At 34.5% G+C, this 15,420-nt stretch overlaps 1 protein-coding gene across 9 annotated transcripts in view; it reads right to left on the bottom strand.

Moving 5' to 3' along the window:
- The window catches only part of FRYL (FRY like transcription coactivator), a 292,081-nt gene that overhangs the window by 44,332 nt on the left and 232,329 nt on the right, over positions 1-15,420 (bottom strand). For all 9 annotated transcript variants that reach the window (XM_020990364.2, XM_078148492.1, XM_078148491.1 and 6 more), the window contains 8 exons: positions 14,300-14,501; positions 12,647-12,768; positions 11,217-11,407; positions 10,661-10,755; positions 7,485-8,092; positions 6,527-6,624; positions 2,169-2,339; positions 243-383 (listed from right to left, as the gene is read on the bottom strand). In XM_020990364.2, the coding sequence (XP_020846023.1) occupies positions 243-383; positions 2,169-2,339; positions 6,527-6,624; positions 7,485-8,092; positions 10,661-10,755; positions 11,217-11,407; positions 12,647-12,768; positions 14,300-14,501 (1,628 nt within the window). The remainder of the gene's footprint in view (positions 1-242; positions 384-2,168; positions 2,340-6,526; positions 6,625-7,484; positions 8,093-10,660; positions 10,756-11,216; positions 11,408-12,646; positions 12,769-14,299; positions 14,502-15,420) is intronic.

Raw genomic sequence — 15,420 nt, 5'->3', positions numbered from 1 at the left:
ATCTAAAAGTGATCTGCAAACCTTAAAGAGCCAAATAATTATCTGGTTAAAGGTTGCTTTGTTAAATTAAACTTATCCTCTATAATGTTGAATACCATTGTCTCCAATAAGCTTGTTTATAGTTTAAAGGTAAATTTCAGCATAGCCAAAGTCAAATCATAATGAATTCCACATGGTCAAATCTGTTTCTGTACTTGAGACCTGAGATAAACATTTTCTGAGTATCAAATTAGAAGACTCACCTGTACATATTTCCCAATAACTTTTATGATCTCCAAATTAAATTGTTTCACTGGGGCCGCTGAGAGGTCAATATGACTCAGAAGGCTATAAATGATCTGTAGTAAAGACTGCTGCATACTGGACAGCCCTTTTTCTAAAAGCTAAAAATAATGTGAAAAAGTTGTACTTTAGTCAGGTTATAAGACAAGTTTCTTTCACTTGACTGAGATTACTGAAAGTACTAGTTTACAACGTGTGAAAACATACTTGTATAGCTATAGCTTGTGAAAATTTAAATCAAATAAAAATGATTAAAAGTACAGAATAAAGGTTAAGCTGTTTTACAATGCGTATGCCTAGGACTGATAAAAATAACAGTATTTAACAATAAAAGTTGAACACTTTTAGATGTTAAAATAAAACATTTATCTTAATTTGGTTATCTGCAGATTTGAGAGCAGGCTATAATAAACCCAGAGGTTTATGCTGGTAAGAAACAATGTTTCTGTTTTAAGTTTCTACATTTCGGAAGAGTATTATGTTACTCCTAAGAAACAGGGTTTTGTTTCTTTTTGTTCTCACAACCTTTCTTAACCTATCCATTTTTAACAACCTTTATCTTTGGCTAAAGTAACAAATCAACATCTTAACTGGGACAACTAAGTGTAGTATAAGAAGGAGGAGATCAAAAAATAAATATATTGTCATCACATAAAAACATCAGGCACCTATGAACCTATAAAAGTTGTCAAGCCTTAGAATATACTTTCACCATACCTCTGAAAAACACTTTGGTTCAGAGGTAGTTAGTGGTTTGATAGATAAAGGTCTGTATTGCAGGGTCCCACGAGGTAGACAGAAGAATCTTGTAAAGCGAACCTACGATATCTGGTCTTGTTTAAAATGAGCTTCAATATGAGGATTTGCAGAAACCAATTTGATTCTAGAATAATTCAAGAAGAACCTGGGAGTTGGGAGTGATATATTTGCTTCATCTCTTAGATAATGCCTTTTAAAAGTGAAACCCTATTTCTTATCTTGCTCTGTTGGGATTGCCATAAAGAAGTAGATATTGGTTGGGTTTATAAGCTTTGACACACTATGAACTTACCAAACTGAACAGAGCTACTTAGTGTCGGTTTAGACATGAACTACATATCACATATCAGCTCTGCTCACATTTATTACTGTCACAGAAATGGTTCATTTTCTAGCAGAGAGCATTGATGCATAGAGAAGTTCAGTTCTAGTTATCAATACTACAAATATCTTCCTTTTTGGTTCAAATCTTTACTTGTCTATATGTAGCCTTGGGTCTGAACGCTGACACAGGTTGAAATTCTGGGCTATCAATCAAGACTTTTGAAAAAGGGCCTGCTAGTCTTCATTAACTGCAAAAATGAAGTTTCCATTTGATAGATTTTGGTGGTATTCACCATAATGTTAGGGGGCTCCTTGGACAGAATTACAGGTAGGGGCCTAGACATCTTTTATAATAAATACATGACAACTTTTATGGTTGATCTAAAGGTAACTTTTTGTCATTTTGAACTAAAATCATGTTTCAAATGTGGAGAATTTATAGTAGCTTTATGATAAAAATTTTAATAGGAGCCTTTAGATATCACACATGCCTATAACAGATTAAAGCAGTGAAATTATTAATCTAAATCTCTAACTGAAGAACTGAAAGACTTTATTGCCATTCTGAAGGTAGAAGAGGTTTTCATATTATTCTCTGCTAGAAGTCAAATAAACCTTTCTTCTTTCTATTTTAAGAGAAGACAACTTTTTTTTTGCATTCAACTAAGTTACACCTCAAATTGGTTGACTTCAGACAGTATTTTAAGTATCAGTTAGATATAAAGGCTGCTAGAAAAATGTATTTAAATAAAAAATTACGTCAAATTAAACATGAACAGATCAATATTTTAAGGAAAATTTACCTCTGCAAGGTAAGTTACAAGATTAAATGTAGTTTCTGAGAAGGAATCATGTAGGTATCGACACACTACATTAATCCAATTTGAGCAGTCCCTGGAGTAAGTGTGTGTACTGTATAAACTCATCATGTGAGCCAAATTGACAAGCGTTGGTGATTTTTCTTCTGCACAGACCTGGAAAATAAGTGTATTTCATTCAAAATCATCAACAACAACAACAACAAAAGACATTAAGTCTAAACTTAAGGCAGATGGTTACATTAATATGTTTAAATTAAAAGGAAGAACAGGTGTGCATTAACATGGTCACAGAAAATCTGGTCTAGTCTAAAACTTCTCAGTTAGATGCTAAAGGAAATAAGCTATTCCAAGAGCACTTTCAAGGGTTTTGACACATCTGAGGAAGTCTAAAGAAATCTCCATTCAGTTCTGAGCTCTGAATTGCAAGTCGATCATCTCAGGGCCCTAGCCTGCCTGAAAATCACCTACGATCACACGCCAAAGTCTCCTGAGTACTCTACTGACAAGACAATGAAGGAAAATTTAGTACTTCTGAAAGCCACCTGTTACTAGACACAGCTTTAAAGATGTTAGGGCAGCATGTCAGGACATTTAGAATATTGTAGGAAGGCAATATACTACAGTTAATTACTGTTTATTCCTTACTAGCTGTGTGACCCCGGGCAAGTCACGTAACCCCAACTGCCCCCCCCATCCATCTTTGGGGAAGCTAGATGGCGCAGTGAATAGAGCTCTGGCCTTAGAGTCAGGAGGACCTGAGTTCAAATCCAAACTCAGACACTTAATACTTACTAGCTGTGTGACCCTGAGCAAGTCACTTAACTCCAAAAACAAAAAACCCAAAAAAACCCCAAATTACTCTTTATATAATTTTTTTCCTCCATTCAAACCCTATTCTGATGAGTATCAAGGTGTCCCTGGGTTCTAGAATGCTATACCAGCAGAACTAAAGTTCTGTCAAGTTTTACTATATTGAAAAAGGCTCTAAATATGGACCTAGTAACCGGCTCTATGTCTGTTATCCATGGACAGTCATAAAAGGACATCACCAGGTTGACTGCAAGTTGATGAATTTTTCAGCCAGAGGAGCTCTCAGAGGTTTTTACATATATGATTGCATAGAGGGGTTGTAACCTATCACAGAGGAAACATCCGCACCAATGACATTACAGATCCTTGCAGAATAATACAGTAGGTCAAATTTATGTAAATTTTTGGATTTTTAAAGTACTCCTTACCCCCAGCAACTTTATAAATCAGGTAGTGAAAGTGTCATTATCTTCTTTTTACACATGAGGAAAATGATCATGGATGGTGGTATATGCCTATAAAACCTGCTACTAGAGGAGGCAGAGCTCCTGAGTTCTGAGTTGCAGGAAGGCTAAAACCAAGTGAATGTTTTCATTATGTATCAACACGGTGAGCCCCGGGGAGTTAGGAGCAGGGACTACAGAATGGAAAGGTAGGGCTCCAGGCTGCCTAAGAAGGGGCAAACTGGCTCAAATCAAAAATGGAGCAGGACAAAGATTCCATGCCAATCAGCCCTGGGATAGGGCCTTTTCCAGATTCCTAGCTTTCCTAGGCAAGATAAAGAGCCCCAGTCTCAGCTTCCTTCCTCATCTCCAAAAAGAGTCAAGTGATTAATTTATTTAATGATTAAGAAAGCATTTAAAGATCTTATTATATACCTTAGAGTCAGTATCATCAGTAGGCATTATCAATGAATAGATTCTAGATGTGGTATATCTAAGAGACTATATTAACCTTATGAAATACCCTAGAAAGTTTTTTTAAAATGACTTTTATTTTCATATATTTCATAAATATCTATTCTTCATAAAAACAATGTTCAAAATATTTTTAAAAACCTGATATTTGAGCCATGTGATTATTTATGTAAGAGATAAAAGAACATCTGTAATATATGAAAAGAAACCCTACCAAATGCTTTTTAAAATGTCACAACTGTGTATTTAAATACTTCAGAATATGAAAAAATTGCTAAGAGAATAAAATTAGGTTCTCTCTTAAGGAAAGACATAGTTAAAATAATAGCTGACATTTAAAATGTTAATAAAGACTGCTCTGTAATACATTTTCTCACTTGATCCTTCCAACCATCTGGTTAAGGAAATATGACAGGATTATACCTATCTTTTGGAGAAGGCTGAAAACAATTGTGACTTGCCAAGATTACATGACTTGTATGCACATGAGGCAGAATTTAAACCCAAGTCTTCTTGACTCTACATCCAGGATACTATAATACCTAATTACACACACACACACACACACACACACACACACACACACACACACACACACACACACATACACACACACATACACACACACACACAACAGGGGTTATGTTTTTAGAAATTCATGATTCTCTTTACTGGAAGCATATGCATAGATATATGTCCACATGTACACATTACTTGTACATGTGTGCAAAAGGTATAGAGAATGCATGCATCCAAATATCAATGTCATATGTGTTTATACGTGTGTATATATAAGAGGGTTCTATGTTTCATGAAAAAAGAAAAAATTTATCTGTACAAAAGTTGTGACATTTAAAAAACATCATTTTGAAATTAATTTTAAACTTATTGGTATAAAATGTGATTAATAAACTACCTTGCTTGACAATATGAATTTCTTAATAATACTACTAACCTTTTGCCTATATATGAAGGCCATTCCTAATCAGGGGGCCCCATGCTAAGACCCTGAAGTGCACAGAGACTGCTTAGAAGCTGATGACTTGGGTAAGATTAAAAATGAAGATATTTGCATAAGAAGTGTTCACAAAATAGCACAAAGACCACTCAAGAGTTACAAAGGAGATAGCAATTAAAGATGCAATCTAAACTTCCCAAAGCTCATCTACTTCCTGCCGACTAAAAACATTTAGAGAGGAACCTATTATTCACTACTCAACAGGAAGGAAATAAACATTCTTTATCACAAATAACAGAGAAACAATATGCATGCTGAGATTGACTTTTAGTTCAAGAAAATTTCCTTTAATTATTTCCCTGATTATAACCAGCATACTGTTTTTCTATTTCCTGTGCAACACCCTATTATTCAATGATTAGGTTATCATTATTTTAAGCCTTCAGTTTCTTTTGCAATATTATTATGTGTTTATGTGTTATGATTTACTTTTTTTGTGCTAGTTGTAAATTCCGTATACCAAATTCCTTCCATACAGAATTAATTCTGCTTTACTTATATTTTCAATTTCAATAAAGTGTTTACAAGCTGAATGGCATCTTTCCTTTGCATAGCACAGTCCCTTTTTTCAGGTTATTTAATTTCTTCCTTTACTTTGGGATGAATATCAATTTGTTCATATTTATCAGAGAATCTTTAGCTGATGCTGTAATTTATTCCATTATGGATGTCTCTTTTGGATTCCTAATGACATGTACACTTCTATTTTGTTATCTAACACTTGCCAACTAGATTGATTTAAAAAAATTATTGTTTTCTGAAGCTTATCTTTGCTGGTTTTGTTTGTTTTTAAATTTTAAAGCATGTGCTGCTGATCAGTATTGTTTTCCTCAGCTATTCTAATTTATTTCCAAAAACTTATTGTGGACTTAATTTGTAAATTTCTGTTCCTCTTCACCAGCCCCTCCTGGCCGGGAAGACCCTGAGAACCTTCTGGGATGCAGGTTCCTCATCTGTAAAATACAGGGGTTGGACTAGATGGCCTATAATGTCCTATCTAGCTTTGAATCTGTAATCCTATTTTTCTTAACCTTTCAAGTTTTGGACTAGTAAATTATCCACTGCATTTTAAACCATTTGATAAAATTATTCGACTTTCTATCATGTTTCCTTTCCAACCTCACAGTAGTAAAGTCAAAGTGGTAAACTCAAGCCAAGGTCAGGGGGGGTCTGATTAGAAATATAAGAAGCCTCCCTTTCTCATGAATCCCACAGGATTACAATATGTGATAGCAACATGTATAAATATGATGGTACACTTATTGTTAATTTAGGGACCTTGTGTTCAGACTGACAATGGAAAGGGAAACTAAGAAACTATTCACTACAACTTTCTATCTGCTGATGCCAACACAGAAGGCAAAGCAGCAGTTTTATTACCACCATTTTTCAATATTTAACTTGACTTTATCAGTTTTGAAATGTTTAGTAGAAAATGTATAGTAGAAAAATTTCACATACCAAAATTTGCATAATAAATATAATGCTTTGTAAAGAGCATTGTGATACTGAAAAAGTTTATAAAAGTGCTTTAAAAGAAAGTCCAGAAGACCTATAGCGAAAGCTTTCATTTTTTTGTCATAATATTTACATACCTTTGCTATTCGACCAGCTGTTTCTTTGCAGAACTGTGTTGGGTTATCAAAATGCTGAATTAAATGAGGCAATAAGCACAGGATGTTTAAGGGAAAACCTACAGACATTAAAAAAAATCCACACATTAAAGGTTACTGTCCATTTTTGGAGAATAAAAACTAAAAATCAAGGTTAATGAAAGTCCTTTTTCTTTCTGTCTATTTTCAATTCTTATTTGTCAACTTCAGAAGCTGAAGTCTAAATTTCATATATGTTTTTGGGCCCCTTAAACTATCACTAGCAATGATTCATTTTGTAAGGTTTGGTAGTTTTTATGAAATTTGTTATGATGTTTATGTTTGCTTCTTAAAATTCTGTATCTACAAAAATCATCTGGGAAATATAAATCAATGTTAATTGCTTCTATAGAAAATGAACTACCAGTTGAATGAAATATCTCAAGGAAAAAGGCCATAAGCATCTACATAAGATATTATTTCTTAACTTAAAAAAACATCCCAGCACCATCTTGGTACTGGTCAGGCAATAAGAGGCAGAACACCCTGGGAAGACTCATACACATATTAATCAACTATTACCCTGCACAATTGCATGCTTGTGCAGTTTTAATTGTTCTCTGCTTTTTCTTGTAAATCTCTGAAACTATGAGTTTTGTTTCCCCAATTATAAATTCACATGTGTCCATTTAGGCCCAAATGGCCCCAGAGCACCTTTTTTATAGCACAGGAATTGTAATCGGTAGGAGAAAATGGTCAAGTCTCCTCATTTTTGAAGCCTCAAATGCATACAGAGATCCATCATTCCACTTGTTGCAGTGAGTTACCCTAATTCAACATAGCGTGTTTAACTACTAACAAAAAATCAGAAAGAAGAAAACACTATTAATTTCAACAATAAAGACGAACTTATATCCACTTATTCAAAATAAAGATACTGGTGCAATATTCTTAACATTACCTGATAATTGAGAAGGATCCACCAAAGTGTATTTGGAGACAGTAATGAGTTTACTGAGGAGGTGGACTGTCATTTCCTGTGTAGATACTGAGGTAAAGCCCTTAAGGAAAAGCTGCTGAAGACCTGGAAAATTATTCCATTTTAATTGACTTTGTACATTTTCAATCTTCTCTCTGCTCTCAGATTTATCCAAAGGCAAGTGAATGAGCAGTTTATTGAGTAGCCTGAGAGCCAGGAGGTATTCATATTCATAATCTGATTCCAGCAAGGATGCTGCTATCCAAAATATGGTGGCCATCAAATTAGTAGGGTCAGTAGTGGACTGCACATCATTAATTCCTCCCTCTCTCAGAGAGGAAAGGCTTCTAGTCCTTGCTAAACTGCCACCATGATTTATCCGTCCATCCATTATATCCAGTGTGTTACTCCTTCGCCTGTCACCTCTTCGGTCACCAATTAAACTTAGTCTCAAAGAGTTACTTCTTGCATTGCTGTAATAGCTCAAATAATTGCCACTATTAATGGGGCTTGTGCTTAGATTGAGTTGTCCAGTGCTTTTCCTGTTAGCTGCAAACTTGTTTCCCATGACAGGATCATGGTACGAGGTTCTAAAACACAAATAAAAAGGGTATAAGTTATGCATGTAAATCATAATTTTGCTCACAGTGTCAAAATCTACAGCAGAAAGAACTACATGTTTGCTCAGGGATGTTAAATTCCTTCAAGAAATACATTTTCCCAAAGCATGAAAACAGGGCAGAAGGGATAAAAGGTTGGCACTGGACTTAAGATGAGCTGGAGAGAAGTCCTGCCTTTCACACATCCTGGCTGAATGACCATGAGTAGGTCATTTAAACCCTCAGTGCTCTGAACAACTCTCTAAGTTACAAATCATGGCAGCTAGGCAGCAAAACTGGATTTGGACTCAGGAAAACCAGAGTTTGAATCCTGCCTCAGACCTTACTAGTTGTGTGGTCCTAGGCCTGAGCAAATCAACCGCTCTCAGCCTCAGTCTCCTCATCTACAAAATGAGGATAATGATTACACCTACCTAACAGGATTGTTGTGAAGATCAAATGAGATGTACGTACGTAATATAATAGTTATAAATCTTAAAACACTATATGAATGCTGTCATGATTATTATCGTTACTAGCAGTAGTGGCAAAAAATTCTGCATTAATTTAGATCGTGTCCTAACAAAAAGTTACCCAAACTAATGAATCAAGAACAGATTCTTTAAAATGGAGAGACAGGTGCCTTTTCTCTTCCCCTCAAGTATCACTTTTCTTGGCCTGGGCTTATGTTTGGCTCAGGGAGAAATTTCTTTTTATTTTTTCTGTAACAGGATGACACTTAGTCACATTATTTAAAAACTAGAATGTCACTTTGTATATATGACCAACTTTGTCCTCAGCCTGAATCTTATTAGGCCTACTATCATTAGGCAGTACTAAGTGACCTAATTGTAGCTTATTCTACAAACCCAATTAATATTTTCTTTAAATTCTTTTTTTCCAGACTTTCCTATTTTTATCGATGACACCAACATTAGATATTAACACTCAAATTCCCAATAGTAACTTTGACTCCCTCCACCCATTTTCTCAAATGTAAATGAAATTCCTGCTAATTCGAATTCCTAACGGGTCTCAACCCAACCCTCTGTTAAGTTCTGCTACAGCCCTACTTCAGGACTGAATTACTTTTTGCCAAAATTGTTACAATAGCCTCCCTACCTCTAGTTTCTCCCCACTTCAAATCCCTCCTACACATCACTGCCTAATTAATCTCATCGATCCTTCTAAAAAACAAAAAAGGGGGCAGGTAGGTGGCGCAGTGAAAAGAGCATTGGCCCCGGATTCAGGAGGACTTGAGTTCAAATCCTTCCTCAGACACATAACACTTACTAGCCTAGCTCTGTGACCCTGGGCAAGTCACTTAACCCCACTGCCTAACCAAAAAACCAAATCAAAACAAAACAAAACAGAACAAAAAAAAAGCTCTCCCCTGCCTGTTAAATTAAGTCCAAACGGTGGCAGGTGAAAGATGAAGTGACTTAAGAAAACAGAGGTTCAGGCTTCTGAGCATACTGACTTATTAAGCAATGCGTGTCAATTGTATAACAAAGCAGGACCAAGCCTCCTTAGCTTGACGACGGACACAAAATACAGGAGGAGACAGATTTTTATGCATTAAAAACAATTAATCATATAAGACCAAATAATTAAAAGAAAAACGTTTCAGGGTGTAAATTAGGCAATCTGACTTCTAACTGAAGAAGTATTATGGACTTTTCAAGTTGGGAAAGAATGAACAGGTACAATTCCCTGAAGTCACAAAAAGAGAAGGTTGGCATTTCTGGTCCTCCAAACTGCCTTCCCAGCTTCACTTCACTCCCATATTTCTCTACACGAAACCCATCTTACAGGTTATTATTCCATGCTTTTCCTTCTCTGAGGATTTACTTCTGTCTTGTATTAGGAGTAAAGAACCTAAGAGAATTGTTTTTAAGTACAAGGTTTTCAGGCTTTTCTGCAGGGCACTGAGGAGTGGATTAGGAAATTTTTGTTCTTAATCCAAATTTGTCTTTCACTCAGTGCAGGAGACTACTGCTATTACTATATACTATAAAAATCTTTATTTACAAAGCTCTATTTCCAGATAAAAAATTTCATTTACAAAATTACATTTCAGAAGTACTATATTAAAGGTCTACATAGAATTATTCTAAACTTAGAAATGAACAATTTTACTGTAGAAGGGAAAATGTAAAAAAAAAATCAGTAATTGAGAACTGTCCTTTGATTTCCTAATTTTTTTTTTCATGTGATTAATTCTACTATTAAATGAATCACTAAAACATCCTTTTATCTGTTGTAGACACACACATATACAGGCACATATCTGTACATCAGGCCTGCACAACCTACAGCCCGCCAAAGGATTTCAGGTGGCCCATGAAAAATGTAGAGAATATCCTTTGGCAGGCCATAGGTTGTGCAGGCTTGCTATACATATTAGATTAGAGGCTATGAGAATTTTTAAAAAATCATTTATATCAAGTATTAAACAAAAATACAATTAATTATTTTATGTAATATTTCTCATATAATAAAAATAAGCAGTGTGTTAATGATTTTTATATGTGTAATTATTGGATGACAAATTCTTACTGAGAAAGGGCAGAAAGAAGATCATAATGCTTCATGGTTTCTGCCAATGTATCAATTGAAGACTCCAAAGTGAGAAGGAGCTCTATCACAAAGCCCTGGAAGAAGATATAAGTTTTTGAATACATTATGCTATGAAAGAAGTAATCACAATGAAATATTAAGACAGAAAAGTAGGAACACTATAAAGGAAAATTTAGTATTAAAAATAATTTAGATTTTCTTGAACATCATGCTCTCTACAGATATAAATTTAAAGAAAAGTTCCTAGCTCCCCTTACCCACTTTCCTTGTAATTTTTCTTCCAGTATATTAATTAAATAAAATGAAAGCTTCTTCAATAAGGGGTTCCTGACCCAAATAGAGGAGAGAAGAATTTGTAGGTATATGATCACTTCACCACTTAATGATATAATATTTCTTCCTGTTATTGGATCCAGAAATCTAAAAGTACTGTTTGTTTCTTCTACACTTGATATTCCAGTTCCACAAACTCATTATAATATGTTAATTCCCTCATAGCTACTCTACAATAGTGATTAAACTGAAATACATTTACCTGGGCATCTTCTCCTGCATCACCTACAGTTTCTACAAGTCTAGAAAGAACATCTGAAAGTGTATTTGCAGAAAGTGGCTGCTTCAGGGCTCTGAAAATCTGAAAAGATCTCCCAGCATAGTGTCGAGAAGAACAAGAAAGTGCTGTCTGCAGAGCGACTTCACTAAGATGATGCTCCAACTGAAATCTTGCTGTAAAAATAAATGAAACAAATTGTTTTTTCAAAACTGTCAGTTTAAAATCACAAATTATTTGTCATCTTATTTTTCTACCAATTGACTCTTTCAGTTAGAGCAATAAACCTTCAGGTACTTACATAATTTAAACCACAATTTTAAAAAGAAAAAAGTATATTTTAGGATAAAACTAAAATACTAAGAAATTATAAATCTTAATAAAGTTTATTGCGTGTACCTCTAACACAATTCTTTCATGATACACACTAATGAAAATTACCTACGGATATTGGCATGGTAATTTGACAAATTTTGTTTTTGATCAGACACAAATCAAAGAAGATGAGTCCTGAATTTTAAATATGTATTTCCTTTGTTTTGAAAAGATGCCTTAATATTCCATTTATTTTTAAGACAATAAATATTGTACATTAAAGTCTATTGCTGCTACTAGGTGTAAACTTTTTTTTAAGGAAAACTATTTTTCATGCAGACATCAGTTATGTCTTAAATTACAGATAACCAAAAAGTGGGTTATCTTTTGATATAGTACTGCCACTAATAAGCATACATCCCAAGGTGGTCAAAGGCAGAGGGAATAGTCTCATATGTGCAAAAATATTTGTAGAAGTACTTTTTGATTTACTAAGAACTAGAAGGAATGTGGCTGGCCACTGATTAGAGAATGACTGAACTATAGTATATGAACATAATGGAATATTATGATGCAATAAGCAATGCATTAGGCCATTAAAAAATAATAGGAATAATTCAGAGAAATTTGGGGAAACATGTAAACTGTCAGCAAGCAAAGTAAGTAGAACCAAGAGAACAATTTACACAATGACAACAACAACGTAAATGAAAACATTAAAAGATTCGAGAATTCTGATCAATGCAGTGCAGGGACCTATCATGACTATCATTAATACGGAACCATTGGTAAATCATGCCCTTTGCCTTTTGGACAAAAGGTGGTGGACCACAGGTGTGGAATAAGGCATACATTTTCAGATATGGGAAATGTGCTGATCTGTTGCTTTATTCTATTTTTTAAAAGAAAGGATCTCTGGGTGGCCAGGCATAATTCGGAGGTGACAGTAATGTTAAAAGATAAAATGCTAAAATACAAGTGGTATGGTTTTTTTCTTTTCTTTTTTTTTTAAAGAAAGTAGGTCACCAGTAATTCTAATTTTGAAAACAAGTTCCTAACTTAAAAAGTAGGAATTTTATAAGATATTTACTGAAAGATACCTGAGCTTGATTGTTTAAACACAGACACCACATGTTTTAGAAAAACAGTCAACTGCTCAGCACTCTTAATACTGGGGTTCTTGGCAGAAACATCTTCATGGTTCCAAAGAGGCCCTCTTTTTCTGCAAATAAAACATAAAAATAAATTCCTGTGTTCTAACATTGTTGATCCTAAAGTAGTGATTATATAGCATATTTAACTATTTTCTTCATTCATTATGTAAATACATTTGACTTGAGAAAGGTAATTTCATTGATTCCACTGTGATTTTGGTACAATTGTGGGAGTCAGAGGTGGGGAGAGAGTGGTACCCTAGCAGTCTATGACAAGTTGGAAAGGATCCACCTCACAAAGAGACTCAGTTCCCATTGGCCTTCTCTCTGTTCCTTACACATGACACTTCATCTAGCACATCTGAATCTTTGTAGTGGATGGTCCACATGCTGGGACACCATCCTCCCTTACATTCACCTCACAGAGTCCCTGTCTTCCTTTAAAATACAGCTCAGACACCATGAACTGCATGAAGCCTTTTCTGATAATACAAACTGTTAGAGCCTTCCCTCCCAAACTACCCTAAATTTAACTGTGCACTTTGTGTCAATCTACTTTATATTGTACATACTTACACATATACTTGTGGCTTCCCCCATCTAAAATGAGCACCCCTGCAGAGAAGAGATTATTTTATTCTCTGCACTTTTATCACCAGGACCTAGCACAGTGCCTGGCATATGATATGGGTTTAATTTACTATCTTGTCCCATCTCTTATTTTGTTGTATTGAACTATCATTTATCTTGCATTCAATGATATGAAAAAATTTGTCTACCGAGATCAAATTATGTTTCCTTTAATCAAATAATAAAACCTATAAAATCCAACCATTTCCCTCTTTTCCTTATTTACCAAGAAATTCAGGTCTAAATTAAGTATGTAATTGCAATAATTAACTCATGCCATGTATATGAGCATATGTATTCTCTGTCCTATTTAATTTCGATTCTGACATCAATTAAACAGGGGAAAATGAATTAATGTCTTTGTACCACAGTTTTGTCATCCATCAAAGGACATGATGAAATTGTACTAGTAACTAAATCTTACAGGTTGATTGTGAAGAAAGTGTCTTTTAAATTGCAAAGCACTACATGAATGTGAGCTAGATTGCTACTTTTAACTTTCCCTTTCTGTATGTTAAATTTTTAAGTAACCTCAAATCTACTTTAGCTGAGGTAAAAATGGTAAATAACCAAATACTCTATATTGTTACTTAACATTAGAAATTTTTATTTCCCTGAGTAGACTGCAAATTCCTTATAGTCAAGGACCAATCTTACATGTCCCTAACAATACCTAGCTTTGGATACAGCAGACATTGTAAATGTTTATTAAGTAATGAAATGGTTACTTAAAAAGGAATTTTCATCATATGTTATACTCATTCCTCTGATTTCTAGGGGGCAGCTCATATGATAAAGTGTAACTATAATATATCTGTAGGCCACATCATACACTTTTAGAAAAGACTGTAGTGCATACATACCTGTGTACTTCAGATAAACATTAATCAGTAAACATCAACTGTGGGTCAAATTGTTAGCACTATTTAACAAATGCATTTCTATGATGGTAAGAATGGCAAATATTACCTTGAGGTAATGAATTCCATGAGTGTTTTTACTTTTTCATCCTGCTCTACTGAAATATCTGCCTCGTTTAGAAGAGTGGTGTGCAGGTGTGAAATGGCCGAGCTGTTATTTCCTAGGCTGATACTAGAAGAGGTAGAACTTGAGCTAAGCCCTGAGTCTGTCATGGGGGAGGGCTGGTAATCGGGTATAAAATCATTAACACCTGTTGAAAGAAAATCATCATCAGGAACAACAGAGAAGACTCTCTTCTCATGCTTAAAACATTCAGACTGTTAGCTTCTACTTGGAAAACTGGGACATACTCAAAGATCGATTTGTTTTAGCAGATGCTGGAGGTGATACTTGCGCCACATTTGTTAAATTAAAATGAGTTCTGAATAACACTGTCTCCATCCAGAATGAAATACTGAACAATAGGGTGTTACTGCCACCTGCTGGGGGATGTTGACATGGTCAACTCCCTGGAACTCTGGGAAGTTTACCAGAATAGTTCTTCAATATACTTCAAAGATAAAATAATTTTATTAGAATAATTATATATTGTGCTACTTTTATTTTATTTAAAATAAATCCATGGTAATTAAAAACAATTAAAATATTTTTTGTTGCAAAGCTATGATTTCATAAGAACTTCTGGAGTAGAAAATCCCCCAACCAATGTAGATCAGCAATGGGTCTGTAACTTACACACTTAGGGTACCTGGGGCACTGAGGTTTATTCTATGCCATAGAGGCTGAAAGGATCTACCATGTTTTTGGAATAAAATAAGTATAACATTATTAAATTAATATTTAATCTTATTCCTATTTTTTTTTCACAGAGTAGTTCTGCCCAGAGACATGGGACAGACCTGATGAATTCTTGAAAATGCCTTCTAAGCTGTAATACTGCTGCTAGATGCATTAAATCCCTCACCCCTCTTGGGAAACAACAACAACAACAACAACAACAACAAAACCCCGAAATAAACAACAGGTCTGTAACTTAACAGTCTTTTAGTGTCTGAGGACACAGATTTATTCCATACCTCTGGGAACAAAAGGATTAATTATATTTTTGCAATAAAACTTTTAATATAAATTAAAATGTATATCCTTCATTTAAATCTACTAAGGTTTTT

This window comes from Phascolarctos cinereus, unplaced genomic scaffold, assembly GCF_003287225.1.
Source record: "Phascolarctos cinereus isolate Bilbo 61053 unplaced genomic scaffold, phaCin_HiC Scaffold_9;HRSCAF=440, whole genome shotgun sequence".
Classification (NCBI taxonomy): domain Eukaryota; kingdom Metazoa; phylum Chordata; class Mammalia; order Diprotodontia; family Phascolarctidae; genus Phascolarctos; species Phascolarctos cinereus.
Note: the sequence above shows the minus strand (reverse complement) of the source record. Positions and strands in the feature narration are given on the sequence as shown.